The 24693-nt window shown below is 33.9% G+C and overlaps 1 protein-coding gene across 3 annotated transcripts; it reads right to left on the bottom strand.

Moving 5' to 3' along the window:
* Positions 1-5741: 5741 nt before the first annotated feature.
* LOC110448840 (mucin-5AC-like) lies at positions 5742-22443 on the bottom strand. Of its 3 annotated transcripts, none has more exons than XM_021495303.1 (7): positions 22227-22443; positions 16248-16417; positions 13711-13817; positions 9234-10343; positions 8308-8413; positions 6681-6744; positions 5742-6436 (listed from the first exon to the last, which is right to left on the bottom strand). In XM_021495303.1, exons 3-7 carry the CDS (start codon positions 13766-13768, stop codon positions 6266-6268), a joined length of 1509 nt encoding a protein of 502 aa, XP_021350978.1. In that variant the 5' UTR covers positions 13769-13817; positions 16248-16417; positions 22227-22443; the 3' UTR covers positions 5742-6265. The 3 variants fall into 3 exon arrangements, with proteins under 3 accessions (XP_021350978.1, XP_021350979.1, XP_021350981.1); XM_021495304.1 differs by having other exon boundaries at positions 16248-16317; XM_021495306.1 differs by lacking the exons at positions 16248-16417; positions 22227-22443 and adding an exon at positions 16124-16225.
* Positions 22444-24693: the final 2250 nt, after the last annotated feature.

Here is a 24693-nt window from a genome sequence, read left to right as displayed (position 1 = left end):
ATGTTTTATGAATAAACACGATGTTTTGGAAATATTTATCAAAAGAAATTTATACTATGTTGCGAATTACAATTTCGAGATAACCTTCTTTTATTTACGAACTTATGTCTTTGATGCTGAAATTGACAACTTTATAAAAATACATTTTCACTGAAATTATGAAATCTGGGTGTCAGAAAGGTGTAAAATTATTCTTCGGAAAAGAAAAAAAACAGTAGTTGAGCTAGATAAGAAATTATACGGGGGCAGGCTCCTATGGAGAATTAACATTACTGGAAACAGGCCCTTTCAATACAAGTTTATGGCATGTATTAGCTTCCCTCTCTTATAACATTTTAAAGCAAGTTTCTTTTAAGTAAAGTGCTTTTACATGCATTTAAATTATTTCTAGTCTCTCGTAACTCTTTTAGAGTGGCTTGCGTCATATGTTTTATGTATATTTTATTGTATCATGGTATATATGTATTCGGAAGGTGAGACTCTAATAAACTAAAACTAAACTATCTGTTCTTAATTATGGTAAGTCTCCATGATGAGATTCTCTAATCCAAAAATTCTTTGAAGTTTGTATGTTTTCTTTCTTTATCTAATGATCACTGTTCATCTTTAGGAAGCCCGAGTTTCCCTGGCCTTGACACCAGTCTTAGATGTTTTCACCAGACATATATCTGTCAAAAAGTCTAAGTCTGGTGGTGTCAAGGCCAGAAGAAACTCGGGCTAATCTGTATGCAAACCACTGGAGAATCCACGTTAGAATTTTATGCATACATATCAGCCATCCTTTATTTTAGGGACGTGTAGTTTGAACTACATCCATCGTTGGTTAGACAGAGATTTATTTGTAAAAATCAATCGGCAAGGACCTCATGTAAACCGCAGCCATAAATGTACACAGACCAATGTTAACGCCCATAGCGAGGAAAGATTCACAACTTTTCTTGTCAGGTATTATTTTGATCATGATGATATGATGATGATGATGATGATGATGATGATGATGATGATGACTATGATGATGCTGATGATGAAGTTGTAGTCGATGATGTTGATTTTTTAAGATAATGATGATGATGATGATGATGATGATGATGATGATGATGATGATGATGATGATGATGATGATGATGATGATGAAAGTGATGACAATAATCATTTAGATGACGTTGTTGTTGCTACTGATTTGTGCTGAATATACTAGTTTCCAAATGCAAATAATATAAGTCGTAAAACTTCGGGAGAGTACTTATTTCTACCTGTGCAAGGGGCGGTAATCGAAACGGAATACATCTATGTTTCACGTACTAGCAAAGATTTATCTCCCTCTACCCTCCAAAACCTTTTTTTATTATCTAATAGTGTTTCAATGAAGGAAATAGCCGGACGAGTGTCGAGACAGGTAGCTTTGAGGGAGACAGTGACCTTTTTTTTTTTATAGAAGCTCTCGCATTGCAACTGTTATACCTACATCCTTCTTCTGGACACAAAAGACAGCCAGCTTGCTGTAAATAAACGGGGCACGCAGACAAATTATACAATACGGTAAATATCACAAAAAGCATTAAGTAATCACAAAGCACACGTCATGTTGAATAGCTATATCACTATCTCCTTTTTCTTGTCTTCCATTCAAGTGTCATTTATAAACGGGAATCTGGTTTGAAAACGTTTGTTTTTACAAAGCAGAGTTTTCGGCTACAGTTAAAATTTCTTAAGCATGGACATTTTGAGAAATACATTGTACTACATGCAACGATTTATATGAAAACCATTTTATATGTATGGTGCTAACTTTAACTTAAGGTAAAACTGAGGTTTATTCTATTCCGGAATCTTTTGGGGTATATGCTATTACTTGAACATCAATGGGTAATAGGGTCACACATGTCACCGATTTTTAATTTACAACTTAGACGAAACTCATAAAACATTAACTTGAAAGTTCCCCGGCCATAAAGATGTCTGGCGTTTTAGTTTGGGTACGTTGAGCAGTGTTTAGAACATCATGCGTTTTATGTCCAAATAAACTCTTATTTCCCGTATATCTCTTCTATACTTTAATATGTGCTTGACACTCTTATAATTATTTGACACTTGTTTAACTGATCGGCAGTTGTATACCTGTATCATACTTACACACATTTATCTGTCTGGCACGCCTGTTGATACCTGAGAATATTTGAAATATGCACATTAGGAAACTGTAAATTGATACGGAAACCCTCTCTCATGTCTCTGTTTCTCTCCTGATTGAGGGTGGAGTTATCTTGCAGGCTAAATTGTAAATGGAATTTCAGTACTGACAACTCCTATGACGAATGTACTTTTAACTGAATCAGTAATCATAACTGTTTTTGCTGTTATGGTAATATGGCGGATTTGTTGATGTATCCATTCATTATCTTCGTCGTCATCTTGAGGCAATAAATAGAAAAAACGACAAACAGCTTCGGTAAATATCTCGCTCGTTTTATTGGCAATTAGGACGGTTTATAAATCAATATAGTCAAAATGTACAGCTTTATCATCTGTTAATTTCCCTAATAAAGGCATACACTTGTTGCAGTAACATGTAAAGCATATTAAATATTCATATATATTCGTATGTACTCCATATGCCTTAACAGTAATGTGTTAAATAGGTGATCGGGTGTTGCGTTGGATAGCGCACTTGCCTTTCACCATTGCGGCCGGGGTTGGATTCCCCGATCGGACGTGAAAAGGTATGGGGTCACCTGCCCGATTACGTGGGTTATCTCCGGGTACTCCGTGTTCCTCCCACAATAAGACCTCCCGCGCGCTTACAACCGGGCCAACAAGAGTGATTAATATAAGCTGAAATAACTTCTTTCATAATTGTTGTAAAATAAATAAAGTTTATATTTATAACAGTAATATGTAGTATTACAAGTGCTCTTCTGTTTTATGGTTTAATGACATTAAGTACAAAATAATGTACATATATTTACAAAGATAAAGCTTATCCTAGACATGGCAAATAGATATATAAGATCATATCAAAATAAGGAGATTTATTGTTATTCGTTATTCCATAATACACGCACGCGCTCACGTACTCCCAAACCTATAATGTTCATACACACTCACACACGCATACCTAAACACACATGCATGCAAATACATCATGCATACATACATACACACCTACATACAACTATATACTTACAATGCGTCTTCAGTGTAGTTGTATACCATCAAATATCGATCTCACCTCCTTATAACATTTAATTACATAATGGTGAGAAAACGGCAGGTTATTACCAATAGCTAAGCTTAATATAACCTGTGTAGTTATAGCTCGTTACGGATTCTGGCGTTGTTGACTCAAACTTATTTAATCCCCAACACTCACAGGTTAAAGTGGAGGATACATCATCTTAAACTTAACTTTAGTACAAGAGCAGTACAGAAAAAAACATGCAGTTTATTTCGAAGGATATAACAACCCTTTTACTGAACGGAATGAATTGCTCATTACGTTACTTGGAATATTTACATTTCCACTGCAAGTTCTTCTATAAGCATTACCATAAGACATTGCGTTCATAGTGCTATAAACGAAATTGGATCAGCGTCATTTTGAAGTTTCTTAGCCAGGCTCGATAAACACTTTGGTGAAGTAAGGCTGTTCCGAGAATTTCGTTTACACTGACGACAAAGGCCTTTCGATATCGAAAATATAAGTGGATATCTTTGTAAGGTCAATAAAAACGTAAAATATAAAAAGTAAAACTAAGGATTATATGGCACTTTTGCAATGTTCACGCTCGGTTCAATCCTTATGTGAGTAAATGATATGTTTCTCTGACTGAATTAATTCAGTGACTGATTCCACATACCACGAAAAGTATTCCATCGCAAAAATGACCTTTTATACGGTATTTGGGTTTATAAATGTTTCACCTCCGGGTGTGTACCTCCTCAACTGTTTTCTTTACTACACACGTTAAAATCCTTACTTTATACCAGATATCCTGAGAAAATATAAACTAAAACATTCGTTATCACTGTATCACGATATTTTGAATATGGTATTGTGCACAAAAATGTTTTTAGGTCTTTTCAAATGATAACAAATAGTAGGAACGAAAATATTTGTTTTCAAACTTGAAAAAACTTCCTTGATAGTTCATATACACGGTGAATTGTACTCATATTGAATCATATGGATACACGAATTTGCTAATGAGATGTTTGTTATTGATTTTACAGTAAATATGTTGTGGTCCTGATGAACAGCTGTGTCTGTGTTTATCTTTAGATACATACTTCCTACATCAATACTGTTTGAAAAATTCCGGAATATTTTATATTTAAGATAATCAAGCAAACAAATGGGCTTTTAGTTCAATTTAAACGGCATGATCACAACTCAGATATAAAAACCGAAGTATTGAGTTACTTCTTGTATAACTGAAAATAATCAATATATATTAATCCATAACAGGACTCCACACGTGCTTGAGATTTAATTGAGGCTAGTGACTAGTTTTGATGAGTGTCTGGATGTGGTTTTCCAGAACCTGTTAGTAACAGAATTGTCATTCATGAAGCAATATAAGTAATTTGAATACACATAATCCACGAAATTGAAATTTGTAAAAGATGTAATTAGTAACGTTAGGCTATTTCTAAATAAGTTGAATTGTGATGATAAAACTCTTGTATAAGAATGCCCGTTGGTATATCAACCTTTCCTTGTTTGATTACCTACCAGCGGATCATTCAATAGTGTAAAACAGGAAAGTTGAATAGAGTGAAAATTAGGCACTAGCGACAATTACCTTGTATACGGTACAATGCAAGACCAAAGAAATCTCATTGCCTATTAGTTGAACCTATCGGTTTAATGTTTGATTGGACTGTTTTCACATGAACTCACGTAATATATAAATATCAACCTAACTATAATTGTATGTACAATGCTAAGCTTTTTAAACGCCCCTCTTTTTAAAACTTAATCAATATTGAGCAGCTCTCCTTTACAAATGTGAGCTACCTACTTCAATTGTAAATAATGCACTAACCCATTTTGTGAGCACACTGACAGTACTGTTTACACATTTATTAATTCCATGCAATGACCAAATTAGCATGATGTACAACTCAGATCTACTACAAAGTAAGTTGTTAGAATATTATTTTAATGTGTTTCCTCACGTGACGAGAATCTAATGGCGCCGTGCCTTATCTCCAAATGACGAGAATCTATTGGTACAGTACATTATCTTTACACGAAGAGAATCTATTGGTACAGTACATTATCTCTACACAAAGAGAATCTATTGGCACAGTACATTATCTCTACACGAAGAGAATCTATTGGTACAGTACATTATCTTTACACGAAGAGAATCTATTGGAACAGTACATTATCTCTACACGAAGATAATCTATTGGTACAGTACATTATCTCTACACGAAGAGAAACTTACTGTACCATAAGTTTCTCTTCGTGTAGAGATAATGTACAGTACCAATGGATTCTCTTCGTGTAGAGATAATGTACCGTGCCAATAGATTCTCTTTGTGTAGAGATAATGTACTGTACCACTAGATTCTCTTCGTGTAAAGATAATGTACTGTACCAATAGATTCTCTTCGTGTTGAGATAATGTACTGTACCAATAGATTATCTTCGTGTAGAGATAATGTACTGTGCCAATAGATTCTCTTCGTGTAGAGATAATGTACTGTGCCAATAGAATCTATTGGTACAGTACATTATCTCTACACGAAGAGAAACTTATGGTACAGTAAGTACCTCACGGAGAGACTGTTCATGCAGTTGGAACCTTTTCTCCATATCATGACGAGAATGTACCGACTGTATAGTAAGTACCTTATCTCTACACGAGAAAATAATAGTACCGTATACCTAAGCAGTCTATATAACTGTCTATTTAATAATCATATTACATGGTTTTCATCCACAGTCATCACAAATTGCTATCTACCTGATGAACCATTCCTCAAGCACTGATGAATCCAGGATCTGTAGAACACAACAGGGAATGCATGTAGGTAGTGTCAGGGACAAGCTTGCATCACAAAGCACATAGGTAACATAGCAAACGTAATGGGGACCTTTGTCTACTTTCGTTATTAAAGTTATTGAACACGAGGCTGTGGGCAAACGGCGAAATATACACAGCATTCCTATTTGACCACAGGACGTTGTATTTTCTTAGTCAGTGGCTCCGCCTATTTCTGCAACTTTCACTTCGTGTGCATTAACATAGACGAACTACGAAGGGGTATCCATATTATTGTTGCATACTGCAGTTGATTTAGGCAGGGTAGAAAACGTCCCTAACGTCGACATTTCTTCACTGCCATCTAATGTTGCCGTGCTGATTCTCCCACCAAATATGTCTGCATGCCCGCTTTGACCAAAAGCCAGCTTGGGACGTTGGATCTGTAATTGCAAACAGTATATCACACATTACGAACAAAGCAAGCATTGCATTGGTGGTACAGGCAAAAGACTAGCTAGTTGACAACCGAACGAAATCAAAGTTATTGTTTTTATGCGCCATCAGAGGAAATCTCATCAAGGATTCTATTTAAATAAGCATAACTAACTGGAGAACAATTCATGTATAATTTAACGTTTCTGCTTGCACTTAACTATTCACTGCTTTAATAAAAAAAAAAATTACCACAGGCGTGGTGAGGTCAGCATCAATCCCGGCAAATCTGTTCTTTTTCCGCTTGGCCATTCGCCTACAAACATTACAACCCATTAAATATTCTAAGATATCAGATGATATTCCGTTCGTACTAAGTTATAGAACAGAATCAAAACATAAATGTATTTAAAGGAAAAAAACAATTAAACAGGAATCGATATTGATATTACGTAATCAATTACGAAAGGAGTGAATCCTCAATAACGAAAATGCACAGGAGTATATCTCAAACAAACATAAATCTCAAAGATGACTTCGGGCAGAAATATATGTTCAAAATGAAGATAATCCAGAGAAAGAGTGTATTGCAAACAAAGATAAATGAATCAATTTATTATGTTGAAGAATGAGTCAATATACTGTCTTATATAAATTTGAGCAATTAAAGGTAAACAGTGGGAAGTCACTAAAATGTTGAGAATCATAACAAGAATACCATGTTGACATATATTTCGATATACATCACATATATAATTGATTGGGGTAGATCTTAAGTATGGCTTTACTTTAAAACGCAGCTAATTGTAGGGAAGGTCTCAACATCTGTTTCCAAATGTAATGAATAACAGGTATCGTGTATCATGAAAAATCCTATCAATTTTCTCGCCTAATGTATACAAATAGACAATAACTAATGACAGATTTTATGCTTTGACTACAGAATTAATACATGATTGTGACTGACTTCAGTATATTTTACAGCCTATTACAACATACTATGACGACACATTGTGACAGGATAACATGATTACATATTACAGCTAAAGAATGTGACTATATACTATAACTACAGATTGTGACTATATACTATAACTACTGAATGTGACTATATACTATAACTGCAGATTGTGACTATATACTATCACTACAGATTGTGACTATATACTATAACTACAGAATGTGACTAAATACTATCACTACAGAATGTGACTAAATACTATAACTACAGAATGTGGCTAGATACTATAACTACAGATTGTTACTATATACTATAACTACAAATTGTGACTATATACTAAAACTACAGAATGTGACTATATAATATAACTACAGATTGTGACCACATACTATAACTACAGATTAGGACTATATACTATAATTACAGATTGTGACTATATTCTATAACTACAGAATGTGGCTAGATACTATAACTACAGATTGGGACTATATACTATAACTAAAGATTGTGACTATATACTCTAACTACAGATTGTGACTATATATTATAACTACAGATTGTGACTATATACTATAACTACAGAATGTGACTATTTACTATAACCACAGATTGTGACTATATACTATAACTACAGATTGTGACTATATACTATCACTACAGATTGTGACTACATACTATCACTACAGAATGTGACTATATACTATAACTACAGATTGTGACTATATACCATAACTACAGAATGTGACTAAATACTATAACTACAGAATGTGACTATATACTATAACTACAGAATGTGACTATATACTAATACTACATACGATGACTAAACGTAGTGGCTACAGACTATACTATATAGTGTGACTGCAGACTTTGACTAAATATTTTGACCACTCACTATACTTTCACTTTAATACCTACCGTCGACGTAGATACACAAGTCCAATGACCGCCAATATTATCAACACGATAACTATGGCCAGCACAATAGTCGCTGTCTGCAACCCACTATTGGTGGCTTCTAATTCTGAAAATTTACGATCCTATTTATTAGTATTTATAGAGTTAAATAACATAACGATATCAATCGTTTAAATCCATGCTATCTTTAATTATATTTTTCAATTCACGTTATGTTTTCTGAAAATAATAACCTTGTTTGCTCGATTTTAGATAAGATATAGTTGTTAATATTATATTAACAGTAATAATTTGTATACACGTTATATACAATGAATATGTTATCAAAATGATTATTATGTTTGTGGTAAATTGATTTTGTATACAAAAAAGTCATGATAAAGATAATCATACAGATATAATCAGCACGGATGACAGCGCGATAAACGTGTTCTATTATAGAACAATTTCATGCTATATTCACCTCGAATTGCTATGTCATTTTAAGGCGGTTACGACGCCTTCGACCTTAATGTTAACAAAAGGACGAATCCACTTACATGCTTAGTATCAACATATAAATAGACACAGGTAAACAAGCGGTATATGATAGGTGTAGTTGGTGAACAGGCAGACCTCGTTGGGGCTTATTTAATAAATTCTTATAAATGGGTCAGGACAGCTGACATAAACCAAGTGTTGACGTTGTAGATAATGTTTCATACCTGTGTCTCCGTACACACCTGTATTTGTACATATAAACCTTGCACAGGTAAAACTGTATTATGGTTTACAGCATACTAACACCAAAACGGAAGTTAAATGCACGATAATCCCAGGTGACGGTCCATAAAACCTGTTTTAAACTTAAACAGATTTCACCGTGTATACTATACAGCATTAGCAATATCATAATAATATGATATGTATAATAAATATTCACAAACCTTGAACTTTACTTCGGAGATTGTCCAACTCTGCCAGGATATTAGGGTCAGGTGTTACAGACATCGTCGATGACATTAAACCAGCATCAGAAGTGCTAGTTGGAGCAATAACCACCGACGAAGACGATGCGGAGTAAGAGGAGTAAGAACTAGAAGTTACATGTTCCGTTTGACTGATTTCCGATGACGTCTTGAGAAATGCTGAAGTGGTCGTAGTAGCATGCTGTGTGGAGGTATATACAGGTGTATTAGCGTGCGTAGTTGCAGTGATAAATAATCCCTCAGATGACGAGGTGAACTCCGGGCTTGAACTTGGCGATAACGAACTAGGAGTATATGTGCTAGTTAAAGTTCCGTCTGTCGTTGTACTGGTCAATGTAGCAGTTATTTCGTTTACTACAGAGCTTATATTGCTCATCACCGTTGAAGGTTGCAGCGAACTTTCCGTCATCTCTGAAGCTAATGACGTAGAGGTTACCATGAACGGCGCAGACGTTATGTCCCCAAATGACCTAGAACTACTTAGAACCAAGTCTGTCACAGTCGGGGTTTCCGTGTATAGAGATGACTCAATGGCCAGGTAAGTTGTAGAGGGACTTATAGCAGACGACAAATCCGAACCCAAATCGGTTGAAATAATTGAACTGTTTAGCTGATCCATAGGGGTTGACGTTTGTGCAGAAGCAGTACCTATTGATGAGGATATACCAGCTGTGCTAGTTAGGTCGTTAGATGACGTGGAAAACAAATAGGAAGTAACATCAGTTCTATTGATAAACGTATCAGTCGTTGGAGTCCCTACTGTAGGGGTGGTGGCTGTATAATTAAAGCTGAATGACGTAACTAAAATCACACTTGTTTCGACTATAGCGGATGGAGTCGTCAGTACTGAACCTGAGCTGCTATCTAAAGTTGATGAAGTGACAGTAGATGTTTCGTCATCCGATATGTTTGGAGTTGGTGACAATTCTACTGATTGAAAGTCCGAGCTAGAAACATCAGATGCGACTACAGATGTCGCGTATCCACTGGACAGGTATGCTGAAGTCCTCGTTGCTTGTATGGTCGTACTCAATGCAATTCCACCATTACTAAGGACACAAAGTGCGACTGAAAAACCAAATTGACTACAATCAAATTAGGAACATAAACCCTGCTACATGTATATACATTCTTACATTGACTAGCTTACCTGTATTACTAATGTTTGAATTGAAACTGGCACGTCACATGCATGTCTATCCATAATCTCACAATTCAACACATTACTTCTTTGTAAATAAATACGACGCGATCGCTGTATTCGTGTGTAAGAATCAACAGAGGTTTGCACAGAAAGATTGCGAATATATAGGTAGGTTTAATAGTGAGATCACACTTACCAATTGTTAAACTAGCATTTAATAGAAAGCAAAAGGTATTGTATGAATCGAACTCGAAAGAGGACATTCCAAACAAATCATACAATAAAACTCTCGTTTCATATACAGGGTCTGTTACTTTATTGGATGATACCATTGCGCATGTTCGATATGCATGACATGCATGATATCATTCATTGTTATATTTTTTATGTCACAGAGAACAATACGTCATCAAAGTCATGACTTTTCTCTTTGGTGTTTCTGTCTAAATATTTAAAAATGTGGAAGTGTTACATGCTGTGTTGAAATATATAAATAATATGAAGTTCCTATCACAAGAAATAGTCTGACATTATATAAAAAATCGTTTTATAGAAACTCGATCAGTAGCTTATGTATGTGGTATTAACGTAGTCGTTTACATGATTGGATAAACCAAAAAGCAGGTTATTGGTGAAACACATAAATGGACAAATATCTAATTTTGTAGTTGACTGACGTTATAGAAGTTTTCTTTAACATACTATAAGACACCGTTGATTAAAATTGAATTGAACAAATTGGTACAAGCTCAATTTAATGGAAATTTGATTTATCATAGTATTGAAAATAATCAAGTATACATTATTGAAAACGTTATACTTACAAAGTTGAGAATGTCAAGATGTAGGAGCGTAATTATAATAAATACATTAGAACACTACATGACAACTCTCTTGTTGTGTAAATCTCTAGATGTTCTTCCTGTACACCAATACAGTGTTAACCGTTCTCACGGTCAGATTAGCTGGTTTGAAAGCTGCGGAAATAGAAATCGTATGGTTCCATCTACACTGACGTATTGGACCAATCACTCTGTACATCTGTTTTCTGTGCCGCAAGTTCTCCCAATGGGTGGAGCACACGAGACACCCCGTGGAGCATCGCGTAATAGGTAAGGAAACGACTAAATAGGCGCGATATTATCTCTGATTGTGGTACTCCCTACGTTAACAGTTTTAATGCGAATGTAGCCGAGCGTTGGTAACCCAAGATGATCAAGAAGCGCAAGCTTCACATGTAAGTTGACTTTGGTCATGCAAGTTTTTATTACTGCTATTATGATGTTAGATCTAATGAAGGCAATACCATTATTTTTACCCCTCTATAAGTATGCTATCTGGCAATTAAAAGGGAATACGGCCAGTGTTTGATTCGCCTTTCCATTGCTTTTAACTACAAAATCATATCACTTATTTCGCTATGCGTTGACCTTACCTTCTCTGTCAAAGGCAGACAAAAGATGCACTTTCGCGTTGTAGTTTACTAAGTGAAAGTATGGAATGCAATTCATGTAATTTTGAGATTGCGATTCAACAGTATGCTTTATTTTTGCTGTGTCAATTAACGCGATTTTAATAACTTAAACTTGTCACCCATATGACAACTTGGCAGTTGTACAAAAGTAGTAATTTAGATACATATCAATCAGCAACGACAGCTGATGACTAGATAAAGAAACACAATATCCCAGGTCACTGATGTCGATATCGTGAGTAAATATCAAAACAATGCTTTCTAATTTCGGGAGTAAACAATGAGGTCAGATAATATCACATGGTACATATGTGTGAACATAAATACACATTTAATTTTAAGGGTTATTTATAATTTGTATTGGTGCATTTGTGTGGTGTATTTAATACATAAAACATAAAAAAAAGTTATGCATTTAAATATTGTTTGGATTATATATGTATGATAATACAGTTTATAAAAAAGGTAATTTGAGATATATTTGCTTACACTACATCTAGATAAAAGGACTGGGTCTTTTCTGCCCATATGAGTCATTCCTATTATCAGCCTTGTGGTGACTGGCTACTGATGAGAATATGTAGACAATTCAATATCATTGCATTGTATGTTTGTATTTGTGATAGTCACTTCTCAACTTTCTGCTATTCGTATTACATAATTATCAGATTTAAGGACGAAGAAACGAGTGTAGAATGTTTTCTGTCGATGATCATAGCCAATCCACAAGTCGTTTACAGTTTGAAAGTTTTACACACTATTTTCNCCCCCCCACCCACACACACACACCCACATATTGTGAAGTCAACCAAATCATCAACCTCCTTCATTTAACCATCTGAAATAAGATACGTAATTTGATATACGAACTTGTACTTGAGTTATTAAAATGTGATATATTGCCGTTATCTTCCATTTCGTCGGCAATAATATGCATCCAGATCGCTGTCTTCATAAAAAACAGTTAACCAACTTCAAACCATGATGGTTGTTGCATTGTAAAACCACAAATTTCATAGTAAAACGTTCTGGTCACATACTTAAACGGTATTTGAATGTAAAACCAAGGGCCGTGTGACCATGCTGCATAAATTGATTTTATATGAACTTTTTTTTTTAGTAATATTTAGCGTTGTTATAAATGTCATGTTATACATATTATAGTGCTTTTCATGTATAACGTTTAGATTATATCTAGCTCGTTTATAATACCACAGTATGTTATGTAATGGCATATCATGTAAAGATCATTTATCAATCAAAGTCACTAAGACTTCTTTTCTTGTTGACAAACTACTAGAATACATTACTGGGGAACCTAACTACGATCTTAGACGTTTTCTAGGGCAACATTCATCTGTATGTGTGGCCGACATGCTTTACAGCTGGTTAAAGAGAAATGAAGCTCCGGATGACCTAGGCATATAAATGAACTTAAGTTAATACATATCACTTCGTAGTACTCAGTTTGGTCGCAAAATACATTGATCTGTTACTGTGCCTATGAACCGTATTTTTTAACATTTGCCGTAATGCCTCATAATAATTATTTGACAAAATGTTAGTTTTATATACCATTTTAGTAATCAAAAGTTTAATATATCTAAAGAACATATCTAAATCCGATGTTTGACAAGGTTCTTAAAATGCGACTTATCAGAGGGATGAACCTTTGAGTGGCTATACCATGAGTTGAAGGCCTGTTGTATCTATCGTGTGGACGCATGTCAGTCCGAAATATTCTGAAGCTGTAGGATTCCTGATATAGACAACTTTGTACACCTATAATATATCAGTTAAAAGAATAATTTACTTACGCAAGAAAGTAAACACAAAATGTCCGGCGTGGCAACTTATCTGTGCTGTGGCGGCCATGGTTTATCCGATTGTCAGTTAAACAATACAGCTGAGGAGTTTAACATTCCTAAAAATCAAAACAAAAAAATTAAATGAAGCAAAACAAGACTACATGTCATGACAAAAGGGAGAGAGACGGACGGTGTTCGGTCTAAATCAGCACACATCTTGGTAAAGATAATATCACAATACACCCAGGTCAGAGCCATTCATACAACTCTATCTGTTTTCGTCTATTTAGTATACATCGCTAAACTTTAATGGGTTTTTTTTTACAAAACCTTCCGTGTTACTTCGACAAAAAGGATGTTACTTAGGTTTGTATGGATAGGAGCCGAATGTATCATACTGGGGTACATTTTACCCATAATTCTTTTCGTCTAAAAGTTTGATTGAAATAGATTTTACATTTCTAAGCGACAGTTTGAACCTGTCAACATGGATGTCATCCACTCATCGAAGGTAAATTGTGATCATTTTTTTTTTCGAAAATAATTTGTGTTACAACTGGGGCAATTGCCGCTTTGATATTTTGAAACGTTATAGAATTTGAAGTAGAATCGTTAATAACTATTTTGTAAATGTATGCTATAATGTAACATCAAATAACTTAGCAACACTCATAAAACAAGTGTTATGTACTTATATGAATCCCTCTTGTTGGCACATAGTGTAGCCTATAGGGGGTCTTGATGGAGATAAACAGGAGAACCTGCTGGAGACAACCGACGTGAATGGATAGTCGAACTCTCGCCGTCTCGGTGAAAAACGAGTCCGTTATCGACTGCGCTACTCGACTGTTCTTAACTCTTCCCTATATGATACTCTAGTCTGTTGAAAGAGACCTGCAATCCAGATGAGGATGAAGTACAACATTGACACTGATACTAATAGGAAAACCAGGTGTTTTTATTAGTTTCCTTTTATTCATATTTTTTATATCAAATGTATATATTCATTTAATACTAATAAAATGCAATGTTTTTTTTTTATATACCTTGAGGTTTTTTAAATATTACATTCGTTCGTTTTGTAAGCATGAATATGACTTTCAACATATCTTGTTGAAACAAAAGTTTTGTTATTAAGTGTCGAAGTCTGAATTTGATGACAGTGTGTGGAACGCACGTACATTTTTTTTTTTTAAACTTTAACATAGCGTTCTTTGTCTAGAATACTACTAGGTATACAGCTGACATAAAGAGATAGGTCTGGTGGGCAGAGTTGGGTATCTGACTTCTACCCAATAATTCCTGAGTGACCGGGTGGATATCTCACTTGCCTTTCACCAAGTCGGCCGGGGTTCGATTCGGACGTGCAAAGGTATGTGGTCACCTTCCCGACCACGTGGGTTTTCTCCGGCTACTCCAGGTATTTCCCACTTTCAGACCCCAAGTGCGCGGTCAACAAGAGTGATTATGATGTGTTGTCGCTATATCATAAGTAGTTTGGGAAATAGTATGAAACTCAACACACAATAGACACCCTTTTCCCCACAAATGTACATAATAAGTAAATAATAGGCCTTCACTACCAAATTCTAAGCCAAAACGTGCAGATTTTATGTTCACTTCCTTTAACTTTCTTTTATCAGTATTATACCAGCTTCTCCTACTTCTGCAGTTTACTCTTGATCCCGTTCTGTATCAGGATATTCTCAGGGATCCATGCAACTTGTTGACTGATATCCGTCGTAGCTAGGGTTCTCTGCATTATATAAATCAGTCTATGTTGCAGAACGTGTACTGTCATCTTCATAACCAGAAAACCAACTATGATATTTCAGTTTGTTGATATCAACATGATCACGTGTCTTAAATCGTTGATTATCTATATTCGCTCTCGGATTTACCGGAAAACTTCACAACATGTGCCAAATCAAGTACTTCGAAACAACTGGTTTCGTACCCCGGTTTTTATCGCAACATTTCCTTGTTCGTTGACGTTGTGTTACCAGTTTATTATATTACATATCACATATAAAGGGGAGAACTAGCGTATGTTTAGCATGTCCAATCCAATTGTTTTAATAATTAAAAAGATAAATAAAATGAAATAATCTTAATGTTGCCAATATGTTATGAATATAAGCATTGTTTCAACAACATAGCTACATCTGATAATGACTCAATATTTACACGTAAAATGTATAACAAACTAAATGGCTTTCGCGCTCAGAGAAGAAAGGTGTAACATACATATTGTTCAATTACCGGCAATATTTCTGCACGAAGGTTTTAATCGATTGTAAAGAAGAAATAAAATGGAACATGATGTATGACAGATTTGATTTACCTTTTTTGTTCTTCAAAGAAACATTTTAATTATCAGTCACTATACATTTTAATGGAAGTGTTGAATATGTGAACTCACCTTTCCGCAGACGGTCAAAAATAGAACCATCTTGAAAATTGTCTGTTATACAGTACATACTTTTCATTTGAAGAGTGCACATATTTACATGTTTCCCTGTCGATTGATATCATTAGTAACTTACGTTTAAGCAGAACAGGAAGGGTTTTGTTCAAATGTCCGGATGTTGTGCGTATCAGACTGTCGATGTGTGTCTGTGATAAACAAAATTCCATCAACAGGTACATATACACTGGGGTATTCCGGAAACTACCCGGGCCTGCACAGTTTACTTCCTAGATAGGATCAGCGACTCTGAATCACAAACACAATGATCAAAAATAGCCGGTGAATATCAGTGAAATATTTAGACGTTAGATATACTTTTAAGTATTTATATATAACATCATATTTGTATGACACTTTCACATCGAAAGCATACGTTTAAAGGTCAGTCATCGATAACGTTAACGTTATAAAGTATAACGTTATATAATACATGCAATGTAACTAACACAAAAAAATCACAATTGGAATGTTGACAAGATGTAAATACGTATGATTTTAATAAAAGTTTATTAATGTAGAACATTCCAGGGACTAGAAAATAAAAAGGTAGGAAAGAAGATAGAACATTTATAGATCCTAAATGTTACAATGGATGAAGTAGATGTATTGTGGTCGCTCAAGGCCAACTCTGCAGGGGGTTACCACTTAAGTCGCCTGTCACAACATGCAGTGGGAAGCAACATATATATATATTCCTTTCTCTATCCCTGACATAGAAAGGTGAATGTTAGAGAAATATAAGTACGATATAACCTTTAGAAACTGAACAATAATAAAACATAAGTAGAAGATAAAAACTGTATATAATTGGTGAACTGTACAATGTAAAACCAATGCAATGTCACTACAGCATAACATGTGAGACGCACAATGGAAACACAGTAAAAAAATAATGAATAAAAATGTGGAATGGAGCTCTAAATGCGAACACGATATGATATAGTTACGACGTAAACAAGAGACCATTGGCCACGTAATTCTCTGGGCATATTACTGGAGTGCTTGAAACTGCTAATTCTAGTTGTTGTGCTCCAATGCTTTGAAAGTCCCGTAAACAAGACTCTGTTATATAGATTGCACAATGACATCATTGTGTTTTATCTACTCATTTATGTAGTAAATGCATAGACAAACCAGTGTTGTTGATTTTGTTAATTTACGTATTTTTTAAAAGATTTTCTTACGTCTAGCATTCAAACTTCGTGAATTTAATAACGCTATATTTTAACTCCAGGTGTAAACGTTTCCTTTGATATATTGATGTTAATGACAATTTCGTTCCCCGCTATTTATAAGAGCAATCCAACAGCCATCTCCGCTAGCAAGACATTAACTAAATATTACTCTCTTAAAATAAATTTTAGGTCAGTGGCTTGCAAGAGCCCTTACGCTGTAGGTTGAACTTTTTTGCACACCATCACAAGGATTCGACAATTTGTTTACATGATTGCTTAGCACCACCAGAAGGTTCTGGCTATTGAAATTTTGGAGGGTGGTAAATATGAAGGGAAGTTTAACACTGACAAAATTTCTTGGTCGAAAGTGGATCGGTGTCACTATATAACGTATGTATCTTACGTTGCAAAACATAGCAGGAAAAATGCTTAGATAATACATATTTGATAAAATGTAAATATAGAGTCAATTCTGCAGAAAGTATTGTACGGTCTGTACATAGTCAGATTGTTATTCAGGGACATACCTAATAATACACAGTTTACTTCCTGGATCTGAACCTTATATACATGTAGCGATATGAAGTGAATTAAAGTGAAATGTTCAGATGTTAGATATGCGTGTATGCATGATATTAAACCTCTATGATTGTATCATCAAATGTCGGAAACAAATATCTATATGAAAGTAGTTGAATGTAAAAAAGACAAATCATAAATGCAATATAAAAATGGTAACACTGGTACTAGTGAAATATCAATAAATAAATAAGAGAAAAAATTAGATAACATTAAGATAAGATAGGATTATGGTACAGCATTAGTGCACTATTAATACAAAAAGATCATTACCGTAGTTTATACTGTAAATATTGTGTAATATTGATGGAATGTCAATGTAAATTACGCATTGGGTGTACGATAAGTTGAATAAAATTACGGTATATAGTTGATTGAATGTAAAAACACATTATCAGATTAACACTATTTCTTTGGTTTTACTTTTGTGAAGACGATATAACATTGGTACAATGTATATACGAGATCATATTGATATAATGTGAATATAATGTATAACATCAATAGAATGTAAAAATGATAAAGATTAATAGAATGTAAATATGATACAACATTGATACAATGTAAATATGACACAACATTGAACCAATGTAAATAGAATACAACATTGATACAATGTAAATAGGATATACCATTGATACAATGTAAATAGGATATACCATTGATACAATGTAAATATGATACAACATTGGTACAATGTAAATAGGATATACCATTGGTACAATGTAAATAGGATATATTACCATTGGTACAATGTAAATAGGATATACCATTGGTACAATGTAAATAGGATATACCATTGGTACAATGTAAATAGGATATACCATTGGTACAATGTAAATAGAATATATCATTGCTACAATGTAAATAGGATATACCATTGGTACAATGTAAATTGGTACAATGTAAATAGGATATATCATTGGTACAATGTAAATAAGATATACCATTGGTACAATGTAAATAGGATATACCATTGGTACAATGTAAATAGGATATACCATTGGTACACTGTAATAACGATATACCATAGATACAATGTAAATAGGATATACCATTGGTACAATGTAAATAGGATATACCATTGGTACAATGAAATTAGGATATACCATTGGTACACTGAAATAACGATATACCATAGATACAATGTAAATAGGATATACCATTGGTACAATGTAAATAGGATATACCATTGGTACAATGTAAATAGGATATACCATTGGTACACTGAAATAACGATATACCATAGATACAATGTAAATAGGATATACCATTGGTACAATGTAAATAGGATATACCATTGGTACAATGTAAATAGGATATACCATTGGTACACTGAAATAACGATATACCATAGATACAATGTAAATAGGATATACCATTGGTACAATGTAAATAGGATATACCATTGGTACAATGTAAATAGGATATACCATTGGTACACTGAAATAACGATATACCATAGATACAATGTAAATAGGATATACCATTGGTACAATGTAAATAGGATATACCATTGGTACAATGTAAATAGGATATACCATTGGTACACTGAAATAACGATATACCATAGATACAATGTAAATAGGATATACCATTGGTACAATGTAAATAGGATATACCATTGCTACAATGTAAATGGAATATACCATTGGTACAATATAAATAGGATATACCATTGGTACAATGTAAATAGGATACAATATTGGTACAATGTAAATAGGATATACCATTGGTACAATGTAAATAGAATATAACATTGCTACAATGTAAATAGGATAAACCATTGCTACAATGTAAATAGGATATACCATTGGTACAATGTAAATAGAATATACCATTGCTACAATGTAAATAGGATAAACCATTGCTACAATGTAAATAGGATATACCATTGCTACAATGTAAATAGGATAAACCATTGCTACAATGTACATAGGATATACCATTGGTAAATAGGATATATCATTGGTCCAATGTAAATAGGATATACAATTGGTACAATGTAAATAGGATATACCATTGGTACAATGTAAATAGATATACCTTTGGTACAATGTAAATAGGATATACCATTGGTACAATGTAAATAGGATATACCATTGGGACAATGGTATATCCTATTTACATTGTACCAATGGTATAACCTATTTACATTGTAGCAATGTAAATAGGATATACCTTTGGTACAATGCAAATAGGATATACCATTGCTAGAATGTAAATAGGATATACCATTTGTACAATGTAAATAGGATATACCTTTGGTACAATGCAAATAGGATATACCATTGCTAGAATGTAAATAGGATATACCATTGGTACAATGTAAATAGGATATACCATTGGGACAATGTAAATAGGATATACCTTTGGTACAATGTAAATAAGATATACCATTGGTACAATGTAAATACGATATACCATTGCTACAATGTAAATAGGATATACCATTGCTACAATGTAAATAGGATATACCTTTGGTACAATGCAAATAGGATATACCATTGCTACAATGTAAATAGGATATACCATTGGTACAATGTAAATAGGATACAATATTGGTACAATGTAAATAGGATATACCTTTGGTACAATGCAAATAGGATATACCATTGGTACAATGTAAATAGGATATACCATTGGTACACTGTAATAACGATATACCATTGCTACAATGTAAATAGGATATACCATTGCTACAATGTAAATAGGATATACCATTGGTACAATGCAAATAGGATATACCATTTGTACAATGTAAATAGGATATACCATTGGTACAATGTAAATTGGTACAATGTAAATAGGATATATCATTGGTACAATGTAAATAGGATATACCATTGGTACACTGTAATAACGATTTACCATAGATACAATGTAAATAGGATATACCATTGGTACAATGAAATACGATATACCATTGCTACAATGTAAATAGGATATACCATTGCTACAATGTAAATAGGATATACCTTTGGTACAATGCAAATAAGATATACCATTGGTACAATGTAAATAGAATATACCATTGCTACAATGTAAATAGGATATACCTTTGGTACAATGCAAATAAGATATACCATTGCTACAATGTAAATAGAATATACCATTGGTACAATGTAAATAGGATACAATATTGCTACAATGCAAATAATATATACCATTGGTACAATGTAAATAGGATACAATATTGGTACAATGAAAATAGGATATACCTTTGGTACAATGCAAATAAGATATACCATTGCTACAATGTAAATAGAATATACCATTGGTACAATGTAAATAGGATATATCATTGGTACAATCTAAATAGGATATACCATTGGTACACTGTAATAACGATTTGCCATAGATACAATGTAAATAGGATATACCATTGGAACAATGAAATAGGATATACCATTGGTCCAATGTAAATAGGATATACCATTGGGACAATGAAATACGATATACCATTGCTACAATGCAAATAGGATATACCGGATATACCATTGGTACAATGTAAATAGGATACAATATTGCTACAATGCAAATAAGATATACCATTGGTACAATGTAAATAGGATACAATATTGGTACAATGTAAATAGGATATACCTTTGGTACAATGCAAATAAGATATACCATTGGTACAATGTAAATAGAATATACCATTGGTACATTGGTACAATGTAAATAGGATACAATAATGCAAATAAGATATACCATTGGTACAATGTAAATAGAATATACCATTGGTACAATGTAAATAGGATACAATATTGCTACAATGCAAATAAGGTATACCATTGGTACAATGTAAATAGGATCCTGTATGACATTGATACACTGAAAACATGACATAACATTGATACAATATCAATGTTAATAATAACATTTTTACAATGTAAATATTATGATATAACATTGGTACACTGTTATAACGATATAACATTGATACTATGTAAATAAGTATAACATTGATACAATGTAAATACGTTATAATAATAGTAAATTATAAATACGGTGTAATATTTTTATAATTTTTATCCTGCCCGTACTTACTTCTACAAATGTTATACCTCAATGAGTTCTCTGGTGTATAGACAGTATTTATATAAAGACATGCCTACATGAATCAACTGCAATGGCATGAAACGTAACTTTTAGCATACACCTATCATAGACAAAAATATATAACCTGAAAATTCTTAGATTATGGAATTAAGAGCGGTTTAATCTATTATGTAAAAATAGTGTATACTTGCAATGCAATGAGGCCATTATCTAAACAAGCTTTAAACACGGTTTACCTGCACTGTGGAAGATAATATTCACTCGATAATGTTCTGATGTGTAACCCGACAATGTCGTGTGTCCGGCTGCCTGACCTCATCGAGCGTACGTCTCGGTCCAGGGCGTCATACCTCGGAGGAGGAAGTTAGAGCCATCAAGTGGAGGTACGCACATAGTTCCGATCTTACAATAGAAATATACGGCCTGTAATTAGATAGAATGCCTAGTATTTACTTCCTCGTAAAATCACAGGTCACACGAGCCAACAAATAGGTAATTTACACACGAAGAACAAATTTGTACCGAGATTTAAAAGTGGCAAGACATTAATGAGCCATGCTCATGTTATATACACGTCTGTTAAAAGCGAAAGGTTTGGGTGATAAATGCAATGTTTACGAAAGTATCCGTTTCCTTCTTGTTTGTTTGTTTGTTAGTTGGCTGATAAGTAAGTAACATTAATTGATATAAATTTAAGAAACTATATTAGCAATTCAGCCCACAAGGTACACATAATAAAAATTAAACGACAATTTGAAATAAAAATGACATTATTCTTTAACTCTAATCATTAAATGGTTGAAATATCAGCTTATGTGGTATTTCGTTGCGTCAATACATAAACTGAATTCGAAAAATGCATGAGTCATACCAGTAATAACTGAGTTCGAAGTACACACGTATTCTAGCTGTAACAACTGTTAAATGTATTATGACTTCTATGTCTCGGTGTAAAACACCAGACACTGATACTACAGGATACGCTTATCCTTCCGGAACGCATGTGTCCGTTTTCGGCTTTCTGGAGGGGCACGGTATGATGGCATATAAATGTACCACAGGGCAACTGAAATCGGGAAGCCGTCAAAACCAAAAGGAAAGGCATCATGACACAAAATACTAGAGATAAGCCAGCGTATTTGTGAAACCTTTTTCCTATTTCGCCGTGTATTGGAACCACCCCAGGTAGAAACACAAGTAGGTTTGATCAACATAACATATCTTTATGCTAAAAATATGTTTACAATTCAACCCGACTTGTTTGAATCTAAATTGTAAAATCTATAATCAAAGGGAGGCAACTCGTTATAATGTATACTCAAAATGTTGACTCTGGTTATACGTAAATTTGCTTTTCTGTCGCCGGAAACTGGACGGACATTTATCATATTGTTTACCAACTGTTTACAGTGTAAGGCATTAAACATGGGTAGAGTACATGTAGCAGTTTCTGTAAACCTGACATCAACCCCTTACTGAATATTGAATTAAGAGAACTTGGCTGTATTTTAGATAAATCTGATCATTGTCTTGATAACTGAGCCTCAATCATACGATTATAACCTCGTGCGGGTATTAGGGGGATGGGCATACGTTCAGATACTGACATGAGGCTGTATTGTAAGTGTGCGAGATACATTTACCTGCCTTTAACAATAAAAACAGACACGTACAAAACTAAGTATAACCACTTCCCTGTGCTTTCACCCAAAGCACAGTCACCCATATATATATGCAATACCATCAGGACACTTTGGCCTTCATATGACTCGATTCAGCTACGCTTTGTTTAAGTTCTAAATCGAGATGTGGCGGCTCATAGACTCTCGCACGTGGTGGCCAAGTAGTAAACAAAGCGTAGCTGAATCGAGTCATTTCGGTACATATATAACAATTATTGTACATACGCTTACAGCGTAGCCGAATCGATATCGATTTGTGGACTTCTCGTACATATTTTACACCTTTGTGTGCAAACGCTTCACTAGTCATTTGTCTGATAACGGTGACATAGTACATTCCGTACAAGTCATCGAAACGTCACATAGAAACACTTATTGGTTGTGTAACAAGTATCTTTTCATAAAGCAAGCAGTATATATATATATAGGGATGACTTGGCCTCAGTCACAGGTTCACTCACGAAACTTTATTAGTTTCACGATTCGTTATTTTTTTTTTTCTAATATTGTTTTAAGGTGGATGACTTGTTTTTCCTCTGAAATAAAAACATTTAATCGATCTCTTAGCTGTCGTCTCATTGTATGACAAAGGTGACATTGAGTGAAAAGAAGTAATAACGACACACAAGTAAACGACTTATTACTGCTCTGTCGTTGTTTCGTGGTGAAATAATGACAAGAAATGCAAATTAATATTGTTATTGCCTTATTCCGCCAAGAAATAACAGCAATAAAAGATATTTAGATATCTTCTTTTCGCGTTCCGTTTGACATGTGCAAAACGAAAGATATAGAGTTAATGTAGCAGGTTTGTTGTAATGTTTTGAATTTGAGCTAATAATCACTTTTACGGTAAAATACGAAAGTAAGACATTTGAAATTAACATTAAATTTCGACTCTGCGAAATAATGAAAATCGACATTTCGTTAACTTCGCTCAAAGGAATGACGGCAATTTTACTTTTATTCAATGTCATTATTTCGTTTTTCGCTCGGACATTTTTGTCTATTCGAGGCGAAA

This window comes from Mizuhopecten yessoensis, unplaced genomic scaffold (assembly GCF_002113885.1).
Source record: "Mizuhopecten yessoensis strain PY_sf001 unplaced genomic scaffold, ASM211388v2 scaffold4359, whole genome shotgun sequence".
Classification (NCBI taxonomy): domain Eukaryota; kingdom Metazoa; phylum Mollusca; class Bivalvia; order Pectinida; family Pectinidae; genus Mizuhopecten; species Mizuhopecten yessoensis.
The sequence above is the reverse complement of the archived record's forward strand: the minus strand, read 5'-3'. Positions and strand labels throughout refer to the sequence as shown.

What these genes read in the sequence shown, in the direction of transcription:
- LOC110448840 (XM_021495303.1), bottom strand. Translation starts at nt 13,768, where the DNA reads ATGGCCGCCACAGCACAGATAAGTTGCCACGCCGGACATTTTGTGTTT. An exon ending in CTTGTGTATCTACGTCGACG is followed by an intron (nt 6,745 to 8,307) that starts GTAGGTATTAAA and finishes TAATGTTTGTAG; the next exon opens with GCGAATGGCCAAGCGGAAAA. An exon ending in CTGACCTCACCACGCCTGTG is followed by an intron (nt 6,437 to 6,680) that starts GTAATTTTTTTT and finishes TTGCAATTACAG; the next exon opens with ATCCAACGTCCCAAGCTGGC.